This window comes from Hemicordylus capensis, chromosome 2 (genome assembly GCF_027244095.1).
Source record: "Hemicordylus capensis ecotype Gifberg chromosome 2, rHemCap1.1.pri, whole genome shotgun sequence".
Classification (NCBI taxonomy): Eukaryota; Metazoa; Chordata; class Lepidosauria; order Squamata; family Cordylidae; genus Hemicordylus; species Hemicordylus capensis.
In genome coordinates, this window is record NC_069658.1 from 4,169,766 (window position 1) to 4,192,193 (window position 22,428).

The following is a 22,428-nucleotide window of genomic DNA, read 5'->3' on the forward strand; positions in this document are numbered from 1 at the left end:
ACCATCCCAGAAAAGCAATCAATTCCAGAACTGCCTATTAGCCCTGAACGCATGCTAACCTCAGGGGCTCCGAGGATCCTGCTGTGTAGACTCATATGGAAGCCCAATATCCCTTCCAAAAGATCAATTCAGCAGATAGCTGGTGAAAAATATTCCTAGAGATAGCAGTCAAACCAATAAGAAGTTTGGCTGGAAAGGTATCAGCATGGATGTCTTACCTTACCAACCTTGCACAATCCTTTCAGGTGATCCAAGAGACAACATATACATCTAGAAGACTTTTGACAAACTCCTTCAAAGGTTTCTAAGGAAAGTTAATTGTGGAATAAGGAGGATTATGCATCTTAAGGACAGGACTGAAAATTTTCACAACAGAGAGAAACAAGCAGGGAGGTGGGGAGAAGAGTCCTCTAGGAGGCACACTGGAGGTCAGAACTATTTTCTGAATAACACTATTTGATTAGGAGTGAGAAATGCAATAGACAAATTTGTTTTTATGCCAAGTTGGACAGGATGGCAAAAAGTCAGGTTCTAAGAAGCTCTCCGTGCACTGGGTTAATTAACGGGCAAGAAAATGGCAGATGAAAGTCCCATGTAATGCACATCAGAGCAGAAATCCCAGCTTTACATACACTGCTGGAGCTTTAACAGGCTGCAGCCATTCAGCTCTTTAGGGTCATAGCAGAACTCTTGCCAGAAGTGTCAGCTCAGCATGCTGCACCACTGAAAGAACCAATTCCTAACAGCCAGAACAGCAATTTGGTCCCACCAAAATGTGGCCAGACCAAAGAATACACTGTACCATTCTGGTAACCTTAATTCAAAACAGGATACCAGGGATGGAAAAGAGCAACAAACCATCAGAGGGCTGGAACATCCATTAGAAAAGATGAAGAAACTGATGCTTTTTAGTTCGAGACAACTAAAGAGGGACATGAGAGTCCATTCATGGGAGACTCACCAGTCCAGAGAGAATCACCTAGTGGAAGGTGAGGCTTCTATAAAGTTACTGATCAGTAAGCACAGTTATTACCTCAGAGCCACTGAAAATGCCCACCACCCCTAATCTGAGGCAGAAAGATGGAGCTCCCACATCTCTCTATTCTCTATGCAGCTTGGCTTGCTCTGTGTGCTAAGGCACACAGTTCTTGATAGGTTTCACATCAGGTACTTCCTAAACATTCCAATAACGTGGGTACCCCTGTGAATGAGCTGCAATCATCTTCTTGCATCCAAAGAAAGAACTGTGCAGAAAGACTTCGAGGTTTAATGTCAGAACTCTGGGCAATCCAAAGGAAATGTGGCAATCTGTTCAGAACAGATGGAAGGACGGACTTCACAACCAACAGACTATTTTGGCATCAGTGTGATGATGACTTTAGAAGGGTTAGGTACATTGTGTGTGTACCACCTTAAGTGGTGCAGTGGGGAAATGCTTGACTAACAAGTAGAAGGTTGCCAGTTTGAATTCCCACAGGTATGTTCCCCAGACTATGGGAAACACCTATAGCCTGGGCAGCAGCAATACAGGAAGATGCTGAAAGACATCATCTCATACTGCATGGGAGGAGGCAATGGTCAACCCCTCCTGTGTTCTACCAAAGGCAACCACAAGGCTCTGTGGGTGTCAGGAGTCGCAATTAACTTGAAGGTACACTTTACTCACTTTACAGTCTGTGTATCAATAGCTATGATAAGCAGAACTTCCACGCACAGAAGCATTACCCACTGCTGTAGACAAACAAGGGACAGCTATGACTCATTGCCTGCTTGTAGGATTTCCATATAAGAGGCATCTGCCCAACACTGTTGAAGATGACAGAATGCTCAAAGAGGTGGACCTTGGCTTAACCAAGTAGAACAATCAGTCTTAGTTAGTGCTCAGTTTATCCTGTGTGACTCACAAGTTATTCTTACCTTGGAATACAAAATTTTGTCAGTACAGGCCTTCCAAAGTCTGGTTTTTTGTACAGTCCTCTATAAAGAAGTCATATTTATGTATTATTTCTGTGTAAACCAGCTTGAGCCATTTTTGGAAGGGCAGTATAGAAATTGAATTATTAATAATAATAATGATAATGATGATGAAGATGATGATGATGATAATAATAATAATATTTTAGTTTTAAAAGCTGCTCAACACTGTCACCCCCAGCCCCCACTTCCTGCAACAAGCCCAGGGAGACATACATGGGTTTCTCTCTCCTCCCACCTCTATTTTATGCTCACAGCTATAAAATACCACATGACAACAGCTTGCTCCCAACTTCCTTCCAGGATTTCTATTCTCTATTCTTGCAATGGTCAAATTGCATATTTCGGTAATTCTGCCTCCCTCCTACTATTCTGCATACAAACATGGAGACTATCCTCTGAATAGCTTCTTGGGAACCTCTTAACCACCATGAAATTTTGGTGCAAGCAGAGGTAGTGATTTTCCAATCTCTCAGCCTCAATTTCCAACAGCACTCAATTCAACCTCCTTGGCAGGTATGGATGCCATCCTTATAGGAACATGTCATTTACAGTGTAGAACAAGATATGCATTTGAAACGAGGAATGTGTATGCACTCACACATGTATATGCACAAATTCCACTGAACTCAGCGAAGACTTATTTCTAGGTAAGTCAGTCACATGAAGGAACTGTTAATATTTGACTGGACTCAATTGCTAGCTTTTGACTGGTCTGACAGCATCCCACACTGCTCTAAAGGTGTACTACGGGAGCCATTCACCACCTCCTAAAACCTTACATCAAATGCCACAGTAGAAATTGATCAGTCACCTTTTCTCCCAATGCAATAGCATGGGTGGGTTGAGTTACCCCAATGCTGATGGGATATCTTCCAAAAAACAACTATGCCAAAGATTTAACAGTCCTACTGCCCAAAGAGATATCCAAACCAGAAGAGAATTAGGAATGGGCTTGGTACAATAAAAGCATAACATACCAGCCTCCTAGCTGAAGCTCGATGCTTATTATGAGTGAGTTTACAGAGCACATCCTTAGCAGCTCATTCATATTCATTTTACACTCTAACTGCAGATACGGCATCAGACTTTCTCTACCCAACAGATTACATAAAGGTATATCCAGATTTTGAAGTACAGGCATTAATGGCTGACTCCACCTCTCATGACATAACAGGAAACAGCTCCACTTTTTGAATGAAGCTCCATGAGACGCTGCCTTAAATATATCACACTTACATGCTTAACACAAGCGTGTTCTTAACAGTAAAATGCTCAATGAGGTCTTTCCATCAAAGAAGTTTATTATCATCATGCTCACTTATTTTCCTAGAAAGCAGGATGTTTAAACTTCAGACAAAAGTAAATTCAGGTAGAGAAGGGTGTGCATGTGAGACACATGATGGCAAAGTTCACCTGGGATTTGCCAACAAGGCAGCACAAGTTAGTTCAATTGGGACCAAGTAGAGAGTCACTTTTTTGCTCCAAAGCAAGCTGTGGATTGCACATGACCACCATGCTGAAATACATGCAACACAAGACACCCCCTCCCCAGCATCATAAAACACTAATTCTGCCAAGTGTTGAGATATGCCACTTCTGATGTGAGAGGCAAAGGCAGAATACCTCCTCCTTAACACACCTCCCAGCTTTTCAGAGCCTTATCTATCCTTACCGTGATTCAAGATTTTCTTCTAGAAAGAAAGAAAGTCACCATTCCAGAGCGGAAAAAGACAAAAACCAAGTTTTGTCAGCATTCCCCCACCCCCACCTGAATTCCAGGAGCTCCATAACAAATGAACTAGACTCAAAGAAATCCAGAGGCAGTGTAAGGACTTGGCTCAAATTTCATTTAAGATGCTGGACTACCACATGAAGTATCAGGGGCCAGATGTGCTTGTCTAAAACCAGAGACAGGACAGTGTCATGCTCACATCGTAGAATTTTTCTATGGAACATCTACTGGTGGGGAAGCCTACCATCTCAACCCTGTCAAGTGCAATCTCACACACTTCCCTCTTCCTGTTTTCTGACAGGACTTGGAAACATATTAACCACAAACCCCGCCACCCCCTCCTCAAAGAGACAAGAACAAGGGACTCCCACCAAGATGACAGAGATGAAGCCAGTACCTCTGACCCTGGTATGCAAAACTTTTCTGTAGCAGAAGAACTTGAAGCAAGGAGGAAAAAGCAGGTTTTGGCTGTATGGTGCCACAGGTTCAAAACAATGACATTTAAGTGGTCCTTAAGAATGCACAGTCAGACACGCACCAAGGTGACTCACAGGAAAGAAGAGCACAGTCTTCCCTTCAGTCCTTGAGGTAGAGTTTCAGAGAGTTGTGGGAAATAAGCCAACCTGGGAATGACTGCTTTTCAACAAGCAGGGCCCAAAAAGGAGACCAGCAGTACCCTCTGCTTGAGATCATGAAGGGGGGACCTCTCAAGTTTCACCAAGGGAGAAGCACAGCTTAGGGCCGGGTCCCCAGATGTTAATGGGCTACAACTGGGGCTGGGGATGATGGGAGTTGTAGTCCAGTAGCATCTGGGGACCCAAGCTTGGGAACGCCTGACTTACAGGTAAGAACCACCTTAGGCCCAAGCAGTGTTCCCTCTAACAGGGGTCCCCAGGTGTTGTTGACCACAACTCCCAGCATCCCCAGAAGCAATGGCCTTTAGCATTTGGGGATTATGGGCGTTGTAGTCAACACCACCTGGGGACCCCTGTTAGAGGGGAGGCGGCAGGGCATCCCACCCAGCCGCTACTGCCGAAAGACAACTCCCACCTGCCCTGTCCGCCAACCACGGCAACGGAGGATGCTGAGACTTGGAGTCCCGCAGCAGCGGGCGAGCCTCGGCCTCCCCTCCTCCATCCCACCCCCCCAGCCATCCATCCATCCAGCGCGGGGCCGCTGCTCACCTTGAAGTAGCCGCCCTCGTAGAGCGTGTTGGGCGGCCCGAAGATGGCCACCTCCCAGTTGTAGAGGTCGGACTCGTCGACCAGGGTGATGCGGAAGCCCTCGACGGGCTCCTCCTGCAGCCCCTTCAGCTCCAGCATCAGCGCCTTCTGCGAGCTGCTCACCTGCTGCTGGGCCATCGCGCGAGGCGCCCGCCGCCCCCAGGCTGCTGAGGCGGCGGCCGAGGGAGGCGAGGGAGGCGGCGGCGGCGGCGGCAGGGCCCAGGCGGGCCGCGAAGGGACGGTCAGGGCGGGCGCCCCCCAGCGCCGCCGCCGCCGCCGCCCGCCCGCCCGCCGGCCGCCGCCGCCGCTCCCTGCGTGGGGCTCCGCGGGGCCTGCTGCTGCGGCGCGCTGCGGCCAGGCCTCGGGGCCGGCGGCGGGTCCTCTTCAGCCGCCCGCTCGCCCGCCTGCCTCCGAGGGTGGGGGGGGAGGGGAGGGAGGGGGCGGGGAAGGAGGGGAGTCGCTGGGGCGCCTTCGCGGCTGCTCTCTCGGGCCCGCCTCCGCGGCGGCTACTGCCGCCCCCCGCTCCGCGCACGGCCCGCAGCAGCAGCAGCAGCGCCGCCGCCGCCGCTTCCTTTTGTGACGGCGCCGCCGCTCGGCCAGTGACCTCAACGCGCACGTTCCGAGACAGGCCCCGCCTCCCCCTGCGAAGCCACGCCTCCTCCTCCAGGACGCACGCGCGACACCGCGTGCAGCTGGGGTGCTAGAGAGGAGGCAGCGGAGGGTACGGCCATAGTCATAGAGAGGGGAAAAAGCCTAGAGTGAAGGACAGGGACTGGGGCGCGTTTACTTTCCACCGCTGGCGGGGCGGAGATAGAAGTCATGAGGAAATCTACGATTTGACTGCAGTTTTCTTCTCCGAGAAACCAGCGGCGGCAGCAAAGACAGCAGTCTTTGCTTTTTGCAATTCTCCCCCGCCTGTCTGCTTTTATTTCGCGTGATTTTCTTCCAGAGTGTTTATGCACGTGGTTTGGTGTTATGTTTTTTTCTTCCCCCATGGAAAAAGGCGCAAGGATTCTGAACGCAAGTCAGTAGCGCAGTAGGCTTCTTTCGTGCAGCTGAGCTCCAGGCTTGGTAGAGCTCTTGCTTTGGTGCCAGCTGCAACCCGCCCCTTACCCTCCCACAGTGTCCTGCATTGCAGGGCTTCCTCTCTCTCTCTCAGCCTCGGACTCCTTCACCTACAGTAAATGGCAGAGACAGACGTTTCATACCTGCCAACATGTCCCTATTTTCCTGTTCACTTGAATGGGTCAATTGGCAGGTAGATTTTATTACGGTCAATCGACTACAAGAAAAAGTACATGCATCAAACACCTGCAGTAAGTGGGTCATAGACAGTAAGTTATTATTTTTAACACATTTGTATACCGCCCAAAACGCAAAGTCTCTTACGCGCAGTATTACGCGCATTGCAACGATATTGCCATGGGATTTAAAAAAAAATTCTTGCAAACCCAAAATATTTGAACGTGAAAAACCGGGACTCCTCCTCTGAGTTCTATGGGTAGCTTAAGTGGCCCAGAAATTTAAAAACAGGTCTTTCCATGTACACCCGGAATTGTTTCATGAAGACATGGAGATCAGCTACTCTCACTTTTATTACCTCTGTGGCTACGGACTGCAACAGACGCACTAACACAAGGCATTGGCAACCGCTTCGGACACGCCTTTTCCACCCTTCTGCGCCCCCTAATTGGCTCAAGGTCTACCTCACTCTGACAATGCTCTCCTATTGGATACGCTGTTAACCAGGTCCCGCCTACCTCGCGCAGGCTATCTTCCTTCCAATTGGCCACGCCGGCCGAGAAGGGCTCCACCCATCTCCCCCAAAGGCAATTCTTATTAGTCAAAGCCACGCACCCATCCCTGTGATTCCTGGTTTCTGATTGGACACAGAGCCCACAGAGCGATACACCTATTTTTCTCTCAAAGCCTTTCTGGCTCGTCGGTGAATGGCTCCTTCAATCAGGCCCCTCCCACTACATCTTTTCTCCTATTAGACGAGTAGTACGAAGAGCTCCCGCCCTTCTCCTCCCCGCGATCTCCTATTGGCCAGGCACTAACCCTGCGTTCTCCTGCCTTCCGTACAGCACTATTGTCCTATTGGCTACTGCCTCCAAACTCAACCCATGTCCTTTCCTGATTCGTTGACATACTTCTCTATTCCTAGAGCGGTAACCAAGCTCTGCCTTGGAGGATTACTTCTCTTAAAGGGATAGCTTCGTTATTTTTTGAGAACTCCCTACCTGGACCGTCTTTTTTAATTGTCGTGGCGGGTATTGGTGTTAATGAGCATCCAACAGGCTACTCTTTGCCTGGAATAATTATAATCCAGCCACAGTTAAGAAAGTGGTGCAATATCAGGTTTTATTACCATCAGTTCACATGGCAGTTTAGCGTGTAAGCAACAAGGACAAGTCCCTGCCCCGAAGATCGTAAAATACGAAGTTTGCCGTATAGACATCGGGCTGTGCGGGATCATAATACAACTAATATTTCAAATTAGTTATTTGAAATAGCTAATACAATACTGTTTGTAATTGCTAAAGTGGCTGTGTAAAATAATTAAAGCGGCGGGGAGGGGGAGATAGATTACTCTTTGTTATTGCTAAAGTGGGTTTGTGCAATATTTACAAGTTAAAGAACAAACCCTGCCTACAGGCTTGCAATCTAAAGTGTGGCGCAGAGAACCTGCTCTTTTGCTGAAGCCAAGGGTCGATCTGGTCCAAGATTGTATTTCCACACCAGATGCCTGTGCAGAATGTGCAGACTGAATTTTCCCTCTGCATGGGTAAAGTCTGAGATGGAATGAAGAGGGAGGGTTTTCTTGTTGTTTTAGGGGAGGGGAAGTTGCCCAGGGAACAATAAGAGGCCTCCCCAGGGGGGCGCCGAACATCAACCTGCACTTCCTTTCCCTTAATTCCCCACATTTGTAACCTTCAGGGGTGGGGGGGACTTCCTGTGGGTCGCCTTTCCCATTTGAAACACTTCCTCTGTCTTGCTCTCCCATTGGCATGGTTCAAAAATGGCTCCTGGCAAAGGGACCCACTGGAGGGAGGAGGAAGTGGACATGCTCCTAGGACTCCTCCAGGAGTCAGAAATGGTGGAGAGGGTGATGAGCAGCACACCACTCCCCAGCCTTTCCATTTTCGAAGGCATTGCCAGGATTATGGCTGATGCGGGGTTTAACCGCACAGCTGCTCAAGTCCGCTCCAAGTTCAAGCGGATCAAGGCCACCTTTTTTGAGGCCCTGGAACGCTTTCAGGGCCACCCACCACCCCGCCACCGCCCTCCTCACTATGACGAAATGTGGATATTGTGGGAAGCAGCTGGAAGACCCAGCAGGTTGAGTTGCCACCCAGAAGGTTAGTGGAGCTTTACTGTATTTTTGTACTCCCCTGCATATCCCCCCCTCTCCGTAAAAGTGCTTGAGCATTTTCTCCCCTGCCCCTTTTCCTCCCACATAGAGATCACCTGAGTGTTTCCCCCACTGACCTTTCCCCTCATTTCTCCCCATGATCTTTTCTCCCAATTGTGTGAATTTGCTGATGGGTGGGAGGATGGTGTGAAATTAGCCAGAAATTAATCTCCAGGATTCAACTTTGAAATAACACTTGCGCAGGGGAAATTAACCTGTTTATCTTGTGTTTATGACAGCAGCCTACCGTGGCAAAGAAAGGAAGAGATACATGTGCAGAGTGGAGGAGGAGGAATATGAAGAGGAACACGAACAGGAGTTGTTAGTGGATGGAGGTATACTGGTTCTTGGCTACAGTTTTCCTAATATTGATGGACCAAACTCCCATTTAAAAATCATTCCTAATGCAAAATGCTGTCCTTCACCGCTCCATACACCCTCATATCTTACTGAATGAATTCTTTTCCTTACGCATCTAATGTAATCACACAACAGATAATCCAGGGTGCACAATGTCAGCAGAGGCTTGGTTCTTGCCTGAGGTAGTGTTTCTACAAATTACTCACGTGTCTTTGTTGTGCTCACAGATACCCTGGAATGAGTCTCAGGCGCTGGAGCAGACTAGCACATCTATGCAGTTTCATAGCAGAGAATCCCCTTTAGAAAGTGCACTGTATCGGCAAATACTTGGTGCTTGACCAGCTTGATTAGAGAGTATGGCTGGTGTTATTACAGATTACTCATGGGATTTTGCTGTGTTTACAGAGATCCATGGAATGGCTCTCAGGAGCTGGCACAGGCCCCAACATGCTGAAGAGGAGGAGAAGCCTGCGCAGCCAGTGAGTAGAGGTAGGTCTCCTATTTGGAAACCGATGCCCAGGTTTCAAGCCAGTGTGGTGTAGTGGTTAGAGTGCTGGACTAGGACCAGGGAGACCCGAGTTCAAATCCCCATTCAGCCATGATACTTGCTGGGTGACTCTGGACCAGTCACTTTTATCTCAACCTAACCTACTTCACAGGGTTGTTGTGAGAAGAAGCTTAACTATGTACACTGCTCTGGGCTCCTTAGAGGAAGAGCAGAATATGAATGTAAAAATCAATAAATGTTGATCTTTCTTAAAATCTGAGTACACACAAGAGAATCCATATCCCTAACACTGAGATAATGTCTGATTGAATAAGCATTGCATTCTCATTTTTCAGAACCTGATGGAGAACAGCCCTCCACATCCACTGCAGGGCAGAGGACCAACAGCCATCACATGGGCCACTTTATGGAAGTGTCTACACAGACAGAGCTGTGGTCCAACAGTGAAACCCAAACAGAGGCCTCAGAAGATGATCTCTTAACTGCAGTTAAGAGAATTGAAAGACGCATGCTGAGTATCTGTAGGTTGTGTTATCTTCAGGACATTGGCTTACTCTGTTATATGACTGTTCAGTATATTCTAGGACTATAGAAGTCAAGAGATAAACAGTGTATATTTGGTGGTCAAAAAGCCTGCCAGTTTAAGACCAGAGTTAAGGCTATCTCAATATGGCTCAGGCTCCTCAAAGCCAGGAAATTGAAACCTAAGGCTGATGCCGTAGCAGACATGCCACATGATAGTAATGATGTTGTGCAATGTCAGATTGTGCTTGCTTCCAACTTGGCCTCCATGTGCCCAGATCAAGAGGGGGAGGATGAAGTGAATGGCACCAAGAAAGATGCCCCACATTGTTTTGCTCCTGTACTTCCTTAGGAAACATCTGAGCCTTGCTGTAGGGAGTTTCAAACTTTGGTTGCCATATTTTGTTGGACTCCAACTCTCATCATCCCCAGCCATTGTGGCAGGAGATGATGGGAGTTGTAGCCCAACAATGTTTGGCAACCCAAGTTTTTAACCATTAAATTTCCCTGCGTGGTGAAAATGACGTTTATTATTGTAGTGTTGGCAGTCCAATCTCCTCCCCAATGTAATATGAAAAATTTAGTGTTGATTCTGAAGGTACTGAATTGCATCATATTTAATGTGTTTTACATTGTGTTTGTGCGTCTGTGTTGCTTTTGTGTATAGTGCCTATGCATTTGTATGGCATCTGTGCATTTGTGTTTTGCATTTGTGTGTTTGTGCATTTGCTTGCTGCGTTAGCATTGCATTTGTGTGTTTGCTGTCATTTGTCATGTGTTACATCTCTATTTCATAAGATCATAAGAACAGCCCTGCTGGATCAGGCCCAAGGAAGCCCATCTAGTCCGGCATCCTGTTTTACACAGTGGCCCACCAGATGCCACTGGAAGCCTACTGGCAGGAATTGAGGGCTTGCCCTCTCTCCTGCTCTAACTCCCCTGCAACTGGGACTCAGGCATCCTGCCTTTGCAGCTGGAGGTGGCCTTTAGCCCTCCGACTAGTAGCCGTTGATAGACCTCTCCTCCATGAAGTTATCAAACCCCCTCTTAAAGCTATCCAGGTTGTTGGCTGTCACCACATCTTGTGGCAAAGAATTCCACAAGTTGATAATGTGTTGTATGAAAAAGTACCTCCATTTGTTGGTCCTAAATTTCCTGGCAATCAATTTCATGGGATGACCCCTGGTTCTAGTGTTAAGTGAGAGGGAGAATTTCTCTCTATTCACGTTCTCCACTCCATGCATGATTTTATAGACCTCTATCATGTCTCCCTGCAGTCGTCTTTTTTTCTATAATGACAGAACATTATTATTTGCGGGGGGTGGGGACTATTCCCGTGTCTCATTAATAAACCACTTATGGTCAATGTAACTTCTTATTTCTTTTTTCCACTTATCCACAGGGGGAAATGTTGGGAAACGCCTCTCTGTGCTTGAAAAAAATCAACAAAAAATTAAAAAGGCACTGATGGCCCTGCAGTCATGTCAGTTGGAACTGCTTGAGGATGAAGACGAAAGCTGAATCATTTAGTTTATTTGTGATACTGGTTCGGTGGGGGGTGGGGATGGGGAATTAAACTTTTAATAAGTTGTTCTTTAGTTACAAATAAACCAATCTGGAAGAAAGTTCAATCATGCTGTAATTTATTGTACACAGTCGTAAGGTTTTTCTAAGATGATTACTTTGGGGGAAAATATAACTTTTATATTGTGCTGAAATAAATCTTTAGCTTTGAACTCTATCAATACTTGTGTGGATTTCTGACTGAAACATCTGGGTTGCTTTACTATGTACCCACACTATATACCTACAAGGCACACAGAGTATACCCCTGCATTTTTCCTCTCTGTAGGGAGTAGAATAGAGGTATTGTTTTGGTATTGGCAATAAGGGTTTTGAAATGGTAGAAGCTTATTTCTAGCATTAAACATAGAACTCCCATTCCAGTTCAGTATCTGCATGTCTCTGCAAGGGGTAGGAGCCATCTTTCTGTTGTGTTGGATGCTGCTGGTGAAGTGGATGACTGATCAATCAGGCAGTGCACTTCCATGATCAGTTTCAAAAGAGCGCATGCTCAGATCAGTAGGGCTGTTGCCATTTCTAGGGCACTTGTAAGTATCACTGTTGGGTTGATTATTTATTTATTTCTCAGATTTGTACACTGTCCCAAACTTCTGTCTCTGGGCAGTTAACAATAACATTAAAACAAGTTAAAAACATACACAGAGACTTAAAACAATATAGATGATTTCAAATCAAACACAGATTAAAACGTAAAAATTTTAAAAGCTGGAAAATCTTGGGTGAAGAGGTGGGTTTTCAAATGCTTTTTAAAAATTGTCAGAGATGGAGAGGATCGTATTTCAGTAGGGAGCGCATTCCACAATCTCGGGGCAGCAACTGAGAAGGCCTGCCCCGGTGTGGCCACCAGCTGAACTGGTGGCAACTGGAGACGGCCCTCTCCAGATGACCTCAGCAGGCGGTGGGGCTCATAATGAAGAAGACATTATTTTAAATACAAAGGGCCCAAGCCGTTTAGGGCTTTATAGGTTATAACCAGCACCCTGTATTTTGCCTGGAAACCTATTGGCAGTCAGTGTAGCTCTGTCAGCAAAGGAGTAATGTGCCAGTCATCATCCAGTAGGTTTGCATTCCTTTCCAGAGCACTGATTAACCTCCTTCTGTCCTCTGCACTGTGCTGTGTATTCTTTTCAATTACACTGATGAAATCCCTCATCAGCGGAAGCTGGTTATCCTGCTGTTTGGCAGACTACTGAATCCCTAAATGCAGGTTATACATCTCTTCCCTTCCTCTTGATATTCTTTTTCCAGCAGACTGCAGGAGGCAGTGCTGCTTTCAGATCTACAGTGGCAGGATCTGTAATACAAAAGCAGGCTACTGTCCAGCTATACCCAACTGGAAAAATATTACCCTGCCAACCAGCCTCCTCCTGACAAGCCCCACAGGAGATGAGGGGTTCTTAGACGGGTCTCCAGATGCTGTGGCCGAAGGCCATTGTGGATGGGGATTTTGGGAGCTATACTCCAACAACATCTGAGGACCCAAGTTTGAGAATCCCTGTCCTATAGATATCTAGAGAGCAGCTGTCATCTGGACCCCCCACCCTGTCCCAACTGTACCCACCTGCAGCCGTTCCACTTGCACTTAGCTATGCCTCCTCCATCAGAGATGCTGAAAGCTATAGTTTAGATGTCTGTTCATTCATTTTTACTAATACGGTAACCTGCTTCGGAAACTCAGGTTGAAAAACAGGATAAAAGTCTTACATAAATGTAAGGGATTGGCTGACCATGACAGAAGAGGAGGACTAAAACTGGACAGGGTGGGGCTGCCTCACTAGGAAGATGCAGGAAGTTGGTGGCGGCTTAGAGCTGGATTTTCAGTTGATGGGTTCCATAAGAAGCTGTGTTATACTAAGTCAGACCCTTCGTCCATCTAGATCAGTACTGCCTACATTGACTGACAGTGGCTTTCCAGGGTTTCACCCGGGGGGGGGTATTTCCCAGCCCTACTTGAACATAAAAACAGCCCTGCTGGATCAGGCACAAGGCCCATCTATTCCAGCATCCTGTTTCACACAGTGGCCCATCAGATGACTCTGGGGAGCCCACCACAGGCAAGCAAGAGGTATGTGCATGCCCTCTCTCCTGTGGTTGCTCCCCTGCAACTGATATTGAGAGGCATGGTGCCTCTGAGGCTGGAGATCAGACAGCCATCAGACTAGTAGCCATTGATAGACCTGTCCTCCATGAATCTGTCTAAGCCCCTTTTAAAGCCATCCAAGCTGGTGGCCATCACCATATGAATAGGTAGGGAAGAGAGAGAGATGTACCATAGGTAGCATAAGCAACAGGCTGCGGCAGGGTGGTAGGGTGGGTCATATTAATGCACAGAAGACCGCTCAAACAACTATAATTACAGGTGAGAACTCTGCCTTTCTTCTTCATGGTCTCTGTGCATCATGCTTGGGATAATAGCAAGCAATCTTACCTGGATGGAGGGTGCAGCCAAAAGTGGAGAAGACTTAGTGGAGAGCAGAGTGTATGACGGAGGCACCAAAGGATGCTTGAGATCTAGAGTGGACATCTAGTGTGTAATGCTGGACTAAGGTGGTAGGACAGAACCATGTAGTGGCCCTGCAGACATCAAACAAAGAGAACACAACGCAAGTCACCATCGCTCATGTAGAATGTGCTCAAGTGGGAGCAGGTAAGGGCTCAGAAGCTAGTTGATAAGCCAGAGAGATGGCCCTTTTGACCCACAAAGCAATTATTGGGAGGAGACAGGTAAGTCCCTGGATGGTTCCGCATACAAAATAAATGACATATGAAATAGTTGTGCCCTGTTTATGTAGAAAGCCCTGGCCCTCCTAATGTACAAGGAATGATAAGCATGTTCCTCATCCATGCTAGGTGATGGGGAGAAAGTAGGCAGCGAAATGTCCTGTTCTAGGAGAAATTCAGAGACTACCTTAGGTTAAAGGGTAATATCAGGTCATAGAATGACCCTGTCCCTGTGGAAAATTAGGTATGATGCACCCAAAAGTAGCACCCTGAGTTCATTTACTCCCCTGGCCGAAATGACTGCAACAAGGAAAAACCATTTTCAAAGACAACAATTTAAAATTAAAATTAGCCAGGGGTTCAAAAGGAGATTTCATCAACTGTCTAAGAACTTGTTGGAGATGGAGTTCCAGTGCATCGATCTTTTGCACCAACTATCCTAATGACCACTAGGGGCATTGGGAGCAGAGGTAGCTAGTGAGGATCTCCTTTACCTGTCCCTACTTGCAGAGGCATATCTAGGGAAAATAGCACCTAGGGCAAGCACTGAAATTGTGCCCCATCCCCCCCCATCCAATCTGACACCCATCTTTCAGATAACTTTACCATAGTTCAGGGGTTCCCAACCTGTGGTACTCCAGACATTGCTGAACTACAACTCCCATCATCCCAGCCACAAAAAGTGTAGCTGGGGATGATGCGAGTTGTAGTTCAGCAATGTTTGGAGTGCCACAGGTTGGGAACCCCTGCTCTAGTTGAAGGGCTTCCCAAATCAAGGGCAAAGAAACAGAGAAGCCTCTAAGCATACAATGGGTTAAAGAGACAAAGCTGTTTCACCTAAAAGCTATGTAAACCTAACACAGAAAAGGTACATAAAAGCTTAAGTATCATAAGATTATCTAAACTTAAAAAAACTCTCAATGCTGACCTTATATAGTATGAACTGAAGGCTTTCTCATGCTCCTTAATAAATGCACCTGTCACAATTTCTCTTTGGAAATATTTTACACAGTATTAGAGCACACCATTTACAACAAATCATGAAATTTGAAGCTAAGTCAGTGCCAAGTTGATAAATTACATGTTTGCTAGCACTGACATTTCTACCATAAGAACAATACAATCTGGAATCAACTCAACGCATTAGGCAGGCAAGGGAAAGAGAACACCAACCAAGCAGTCAGCTGATTATCTTGCACTCATGCCCTGTGTCTGAGATTTAAGGAAGAGGAAATCAGGTTCTCGGATTCATGGTTTGCAATATGGGAATGTGATTTGCCAAGAAAAAGCTATGGATTAGCGATCTCTAGCTAAAGGAATGAATGAAGGATTTATTGTGTTAGGGACAACCGCAGACAGAGCAGGAAAGAGTTGTGAGCTCATCTTTCTCTGCTGTGTGTTGGCAGCACAGAAATAGGAAACCTTGCCTTATCATTCCTGTGTGGTGGCTCAGGGTGTGGAGCCTATCTGCTGCCGCCACTCCCTTCCTTGCACAACTGCTGCCCCAAGAGCTGTCCCCCACCCCAGCTTCTTCCCTTCTTCCCCTCAGCTCCCATGGAAATCACTGTGCAGTCAAAACTTCAGGGCGAGGAAGCCACGCTTTGCTGAGAGGTGGGGGGAGAACAAACAAACACAGGGCTAAGCAAGCAGCGCCTCTCAATAAGGAAGGCGGGGGGAGCAGCAGGGGGGGACACACACACACACGGCTCAGGAAGCAGAAGGCGCTGGGGAAAGAACGTGGGGGGAGAGAAGAAGAACCCAACCAATTTCTCTCACACACTCTCCAGGGCAGAGTGAGCACGCCGGCACCACTCTTCCCGCTAGGATAAAAAACGCCAGTGTGCCACCCTCCACCCAACTCTCGGGGGTGGGGAGGCCACCCCCTGGCCGCCGCCACCGCCACCCCACCCCAGGTAAGATAGCTGCAATTGCAAACAAAAGTAACCCCGCCACCGCCCCCCAGACACCCCCGCCACCCTCAGCCAAGATAGAAGCCAGCTCCAAGCAAGAAGCCCCCCCTCTATAAGTTAATTGTAAAATAATAATAATAATAAACACACACACACCTTGGTCTTGGATGCACTGCAAACTTTATTGTAGTTGTGAGAAACTGGCAGCAGGTCTCGTTGTCGTTGTCGTCGTCGTCGTCCTCCTCCTCCTCCTCGGGCTCCCCGCGCAGCAGCAGCCTGCCTCTCCTCCCGGAGCAGCAAATACACGCTCTCTCTCTCACCACCTCAGCGTGCAATGAAGCAGCACGTGCGGTGCGACTGGATGAGAGGCGCATGCGTGGGGGTGGGGCCAGGCATTCCAGGTGGAGGAAGGAGGTCCGTCGGGCAGGCAGTGTGGTGCCCAGTCGGAGCTGAGCTCGCTGGGGCGCTGCCAGCAGCACAGTGGCGGGCATGCCCCAAGCTAAAGTAAAATTTTGGGTGGGGTGGGGTGGCGCTGGAGTCCACATGGCACTTTTGCGCCCCCCCCCATGTGGCGCCCAGGGCACATGCCCTGCCTGCCTCACCTCAGTTACGCCTCTGCCTACTTGCCTCTATGCTATGACCCCTGTCTTGACTCCTCAGGTACTTCCTGTAGTGAGTCAGTCCTCTTCCTTTCCTCCTAGAGAGAAGATGGAAACATCTCTCTCTTTTCCCCCTACCTATCCATTATGTAGCTGATAGATAGGATAGGTCTTTCCTATCTCAAATGTACTTCACCAATAAATCAATTTAGTTTAGACTCTGCAGTGATCTCCACGCTCATATTACTTAAATAGGTGCAACAACTAAACTCTGTGCTCTGTAACTGGAGTGGGAGCTTCCTTGGCGCTTTGCTAAGTAATCACAAACCCCAGCAGAAATAACAGTAAATGCCGGAGTGCAGGGGTGGTGGAGACACTTAGGAGCGGGTGGGAACATATGAAGCATGCCCTTAAGGAACTTCTTAACAAGCTTGTGGGAAAACAAACCAGGTGTGGCATGCCAGGTGGACACTCAATGAGGAGTGTGATAACCCACGGCATTTTAGAATCAAGAGTCATCAAATATCAGTGAAAGAGGAGCCTTACTAGGATTAGCAGTTCTGGGCTCCATAAACTTCGAAAAGCATTTCCACTTGGCAGCATAAGACCTTTGTGTGGAGGATTTTCTGGCAGCTGTCAAAACTACTTGTAGTTGACGATTGAATGAGGTAATATTCCTATTTTCCAGGTGGTGAGATGCAGAGACTTGACCCCTGGGTGAAGACGGTGTCCCTGGTCCCCTGTCAACAGGTACGGAATGGGAGGAAGATGTAGGTAAGTCCCTTGTGAGAGCTGGAGGATCATGGTGAACCAGGGCTGCCTGGAACACCATGGTTCAATCAGGATGCACTTTCCCTTGTCCAGGATGATTTCCTGGAGGACCCTCAGAATTAAAGGGATAGGTGGGAACATGCACAGAAGTTGCATGCCCAGTGTTGGAGGAAGGCATCACCTTCCAACCTTGGGTCCGCACCCGCCTTGCTACAGAATTTGGCACACTAACTGTTCAGGGAGGATGTGAACAGATCCAATCAGGGCATTCCCCACATCCGAAAGACCATGTGCATTATGCCGTGATTCAACTTCCATTAGTGGGAGAGAGAGTTCTGCTAGGGTGTTGCCCTGCTAACCAGTCAAAGAGACACCATTTGAAAGCGGTGACTCTCTTCATTTATCAGGGGGAGAGCAACTGGCCCTATCCACCCCCAGCACAGTACCGCTCCAGTGACTGTTGCTGGTGCCTATCTTATGTTTCTTTTTAGATTGTGAGCCCATTGGGGACAGGGATACATCTTATTTATTATTTCTTTATGTAAGCCACTTTGGAAACTTTTGTTGAAAAGCGGTATGTAAATATTTGTAGGGGGGGGGTTGGTAGTAGTAGATTTTCTCTTGGATGTGTACCACTAATAGCCATATCTTCCAGGTTAGGCACAACCTCACCGATCATTTTGATGGTGAGGTTGGGTGGCGGCCTTCGGAAAGGTGTCCCTTGGGTGAAGTTGGAGGTCTTTGTCCACTAAGAGACCACCCTCTGCACCCTGCAAGGTGCAATCAAGAGTTTGTGCTGAGAGTGTTTCTGGGGCTTAAAATTGTCCAGGAACACATGACTGTAACATCTGCATCCGAAGACGGGCAAGAGGTAAGCCTGCCATCGATGAGGCTATCAGGCCGAGTAGCCACTGCACAAACTTTGTGGTGTCCAGTTGAGTAGCGCAGAAGAGTTGAGCTGCTTGTTTTTTTGTTCTGGAAGAAAATTATTTGTTCTGGAAGAAAGTAAATAATTTCGCCCGAATCCAATACTATGCCCGGAAATGCTTCAGATTGTACTGGTGTTAGTTTTGATTTTTAAAATTTATTTGTAGACCAAGAGAGCTGAGAAGCCAGAGAGATAATTCTATGTGCTGTAACAGTTGGGTCCTTGTGGAGGCTACAAGAAGCCAATCGTCTATAAATTTTATGTATTTGATTGATTGACTGAATTCTATACAGTCCTCCCAAAAAGGCTCAGGGCAGTTTGTTTGTTTGTTTGTTTATTATTAAAACTTTTATACTGCCCTTCCAAAAGGCTCAGGGCGGTTTACATTAAAACACCATTAAAATCAATTAATCATTAAAACAAAAATTATAAGACATAAAACAATAATTAACAATTAAAAACACCATAAAACAACAATTAAATATTTATTACATTAAAACAGTTTACATTAAAACAAAACTAAAATCAATTAACAATTAAAACCGAAAACTATAAAAACAACATAAAACCATTATTAAAACAATTAAAACAGTTTTTAAAACCCTGAAAAACCAGGCTGAACCCTTACAGTTTAAAAACCACGGAAGGCCAGGCCAAACAGATAGGTCTTAAGGGCTCTCCTGAAGACCTCAGATTACGGATTTCTGCTGGGAGTGCATTCCACAGCCCCGGAGCAGCTACAGAGAAGGCCCGCTTCTGAGTCGCCACCAGAAGTGTTGGTGGTAAATGAAGACGGACCTCCTTAGATGACCTTAACGTGCGATGGAGATTGTGCAGAAGAAGGCACTCTCTAAGGAAAATCGGACTTAAGCCATTCAGGGCTTTAAAGGTAATAACCAACACTTTGTATTTGCCCGGAAACATATCAACAGCCAGTGCAACTGTTTCAAAACAGGCATAATATGGTCTCTCCAGTTTACCCCAAAGACAAATCTGGCTGCTGCATTTTGTACTAACTGAAGTAAAGGGGTAAATAAGTAAAGGGCCTTGTGGGGTAAAGGTCATAGCAAGGTGCATAGCACTGTCTAGAGCTCTGATAGTCACTAACTATTGGTAATCAGGGTCTTCTCCCCCATGGGAAGAGTAATCGTCGTTGGGAGAAGAAGAGAGTCTATAATATCTTGGAAATGTCTCTTTCTCGAGAAGTGTCAGGTGCTTGTGCTTCTTCTTCTTCTTCCTTGCCTGCTGCTGCTCCACAGGAGGGAGGGATGGTGCCGGTATCCTGGATTTATTTTTCTTCCTTTTTGGTATGGAGGGCATCTCCCTCACCGGTGTGCAAGTGTCATCACCAAGGGAGCGACAGGCTGCTTCACCACCTTACTAGGAAGCTCTACCCTCTTCTTGGGTCTTGCAAGATCCTTCCTTGATGTCAACCTCAAGGGCTCCACCCCTTGGCAAACCACTAGCCTGACTGCTGGGGATGAGTGGAGGGAGCCAACACAGTTGGGACCAAAGGCTTGGGGTGCTGCAGCAGCAGAGGAGCCTTTGGTACCGGCAAGGCAGGCATGGCCTGGGAGGGTGGTACGGCCATCAGGGCAAGTGCCAGAGGTATAGGAGGGCCAGAAGGTGCGTTGGGGTTAACCCGCATTGGTGCCTCACACCCTAAGTCCCCAGTACGAAGGGAGGTCTGCAGGCCAGTAATGGGCTTTTCGGCAACAGAGGAGTTCACTAAGAGAGCTCTTTCCCAAAGCAACACACAGAGGTGAACAGCCCGATTGCGGCAGGCTTGCTTAGTGAAACCTCAGCAAACTTGACAGGAGTCAGTACAATGACTCTCCTAGGCAGGCTAAACACAAAGAGTGACCTTCTGAAGAGGGTAGTTTAAAGGAACATTGTGAACAGCAGGAGCCTTGGGGAGATAAAGGTCATAGCAAGGTGCATAATACCATCTAGAGCTCTGATGGTGACCAACTGGTCCATCATAGTAGTAATCAGGGTCCTCTCCCCCTATGGGATGAATAATCGTCATCAAGAGAAGAAGAGAGTCTATAATATATTGAAAAAATGTCTCTTTCTTGGGGAGTAAGATCTGTCCTGAGAATAGCTCCTGCGCTTCTTTCATCTGGATCTTCTGGATGTGACACTAGATGCTTATGGTCACCTTTGTAGCCGTAACAGGCCAGGGAAGGGGAAGGGAGGTGGTGCACAAGAGGAAATAAAAACGCTTAATGAACTAGGTAGAAATATGAGGGGACAGAAAGCCAGAATAAGCAGAAATAAATTTCAGCCAGGGGAAATACTTGCTAATTAATCACAAATTCTGTCAACAGAAAGGCAGTAAAGGAGGTGAAGGAGGCTGAAGGTGTAGCAACTGTGTCAGTCTGTGAAAGGTTGAGGGAATGAGGTGAGCTATCAGCTAGAGGGAGCCATTTCCTCGCTCTTTTTCCATATATATGCTCTAGAAGGATCTGGAGATGGGCTCTGTGCAGGCACAAACCCAACTGTGATGCACAGAGACCATGAAGAAGAATCAAGGCTTCTTGAAACCTTCCTGGGCATCATGCTGGCAAATCCCCTGATAAGGATGCTGTTTAATTGCTCATAGAAGGAACAGGTGACCATCAATTTTTTTGTCTTGGAATGGCACTCCACAGCAGCACAGAGATGACCACGTTCAGCCATTTTTATGGAAATGTATTCAGATGAATCTAAATTCTAATGACAGCTGCAGAACTGGTTCTAAACTTTCTGTCCTCACCAAATATAAAGGAAAATTGGTTCATAACCCAGTGAACAGTCACAAAGGGGTGTCATGGAGGCACCAAGAGATAATGGATCTTCTAGACATCTGGGAGGAAAGGACGCTTCAGGAATAGCTCATCAAAATATGGACACTTTCAAGCACATGATGGCCAAAATGCAAGCAAGCAGACATCATTGCTCTGCCGTGAAGTGTAGGACCAAAACCAAGAGACTGACGTTTCAAAAGGGCACGTGCCCACAACTCCAAATCTGGTCACTAACTGAAGAACTGTGCCTACTTTGAAGAACTGGACCACATTCTTCGGGATGATGCAAGCATTTTCCCCAGGCATGTGGTCAGCAGCCTCCAGTTGGTATACCACCATGCAGTTCTGCTTATGATGACGATGACAATGATGACTATTTATAGACCGCTTTACAACAAAAGCTCCCAAAGCAGTTTACATAGATATAAATAAATAAAATGGCTCCCTGTCCCCAAAGGGCTCACAAACTTGAACACTTATTCTGCAGCCTCTTGAGAGCTATAGCAAACAGCCACCTTCTGCCTGCCTCATAGCTGCAGCTCCTTCAGATTCTCTGATTGGATTCTCCAACCCAGTGTGGTGGGATGTCCAAACAAGCCCCTTGCTACCCCTCCTGTTGGACCTCACCTTGGAGCTTTCATTCTTCCATAATCAGGCCCTCATGCAGACAGCAAATTAACAGGAACAGATCCTTTTTTCTTTTAGAGCCTGGAAAAACAAAACAAAACACCCCCTGAAAAGCAGAAAGAGAGTGAAAATGTGTGATAAGCAGGGTTCACCCTGGTTTGCATTTGAATGGGAGACAATGAGCCCTTTCTCATGACCAGTGAGAAAGGGCAATAGGGTTAGAGGGGAGGAAGCCCTAAAGCACTTACCTCCCTGCACATGAGCAGTTCCCTCTCCTTGGGCGGGCGGAACACCAACCCATATGAGCACAGGCTCCTGTCAGTAGCTCTGAGGGTTGGGGTGTTGGGACGTGTCGCCCTGCCCCATGGAGCACCAATAATGCACCGCATGAGTGTGTGGTGCATTATGGGGACCCCCCTCCCCTCCCTGAGTCTCCTAGCTGTGGCTGCTTGCAGCTGCGGCTGACAGACAATCAAAAAAATGTGGTTAAGGATTTCTTAACCTCATTTTAGAGGGAGGCTCCATAGGTGGGGTTGCCACCATGGTGCCGCCAGGATCGGGCCCAATCCCGGTGGTACACACGCACGTGCAAAACTGGGCTGGGCTTACTTAGCCCAGTTTTGCATGTGCATGTGAACAGCCTCTCTATGTGTGAGCACCTAGGATAATCCCCTTAGGGGATGAGGCCCATGCTGGGAAGAGCATCTGCATGGCATCTCCAAGATAGAGCTGAGAGAGACTCCTGCTTGCAATCTTGGAGAA

At 47.2% G+C, this 22,428-nt stretch overlaps 3 protein-coding genes across 5 annotated transcripts in view; 1 reads left to right on the forward strand and 2 right to left on the reverse strand.

The window, feature by feature from the left end:
- The window catches only part of UBE2R2 (ubiquitin conjugating enzyme E2 R2), a 93,005-nt gene extending 87,845 nt beyond the window's left edge, over positions 1-5,160 (reverse strand). Inside the window, exon 1 of the mRNA XM_053296439.1 lies at positions 4,894-5,160. Within this exon, the coding sequence (XP_053152414.1) occupies positions 4,894-5,070 (177 nt within the window). The 5' untranslated portion in view covers positions 5,071-5,160. The remainder of the gene's footprint in view (positions 1-4,893) is intronic.
- A 1,686-nt stretch (positions 5,161-6,846) lies between these two features.
- Positions 6,847-11,478, forward strand: LOC128343441 (uncharacterized). Of its 3 annotated transcripts, none has more exons than XM_053292511.1 (5): positions 6,847-8,294; positions 8,587-8,682; positions 9,113-9,196; positions 9,551-9,702; positions 11,140-11,478. In XM_053292511.1, exons 1-5 carry the CDS (start codon positions 7,955-7,957, stop codon positions 11,203-11,205), a joined length of 738 nt encoding a protein of 245 aa, XP_053148486.1. In that variant the 5' UTR covers positions 6,847-7,954; the 3' UTR covers positions 11,206-11,478. The 3 variants fall into 3 exon arrangements, with proteins under 3 accessions (XP_053148486.1, XP_053148484.1, XP_053148483.1); XM_053292509.1 differs by having other exon boundaries at positions 6,848-8,294; positions 9,551-9,740; XM_053292508.1 differs by having other exon boundaries at positions 6,860-8,294; positions 9,551-9,736.
- LOC128343440 (uncharacterized) overlaps positions 11,397-22,428 on the reverse strand; it is a 30,793-nt gene continuing 19,761 nt past the window's right edge. The window contains exons 2-5 of the mRNA XM_053292507.1: positions 21,667-21,747; positions 16,109-17,291; positions 13,750-13,895; positions 11,397-12,615 (exon numbers count right to left, since the gene is read on the reverse strand). The gene's annotated coding sequence lies outside the window, so the exon portion shown is untranslated. The remainder of the gene's footprint in view (positions 12,616-13,749; positions 13,896-16,108; positions 17,292-21,666; positions 21,748-22,428) is intronic.

What these genes read in the sequence shown, in the direction of transcription:
- LOC128343441 (XM_053292508.1), top strand. Translation starts at nt 7,955, where the DNA reads ATGGCTCCTGGCAAAGGGACCCACTGGAGGGAGGAGGAAGTGGACATG. An exon ending in GTTGAGTTGCCACCCAGAAG is followed by an intron (nt 8,295 to 8,586) that starts GTTAGTGGAGCT and finishes TGTTTATGACAG; the next exon opens with CAGCCTACCGTGGCAAAGAA. An exon ending in GGAGTTGTTAGTGGATGGAG is followed by an intron (nt 8,683 to 9,112) that starts GTATACTGGTTC and finishes CTGTGTTTACAG; the next exon opens with AGATCCATGGAATGGCTCTC.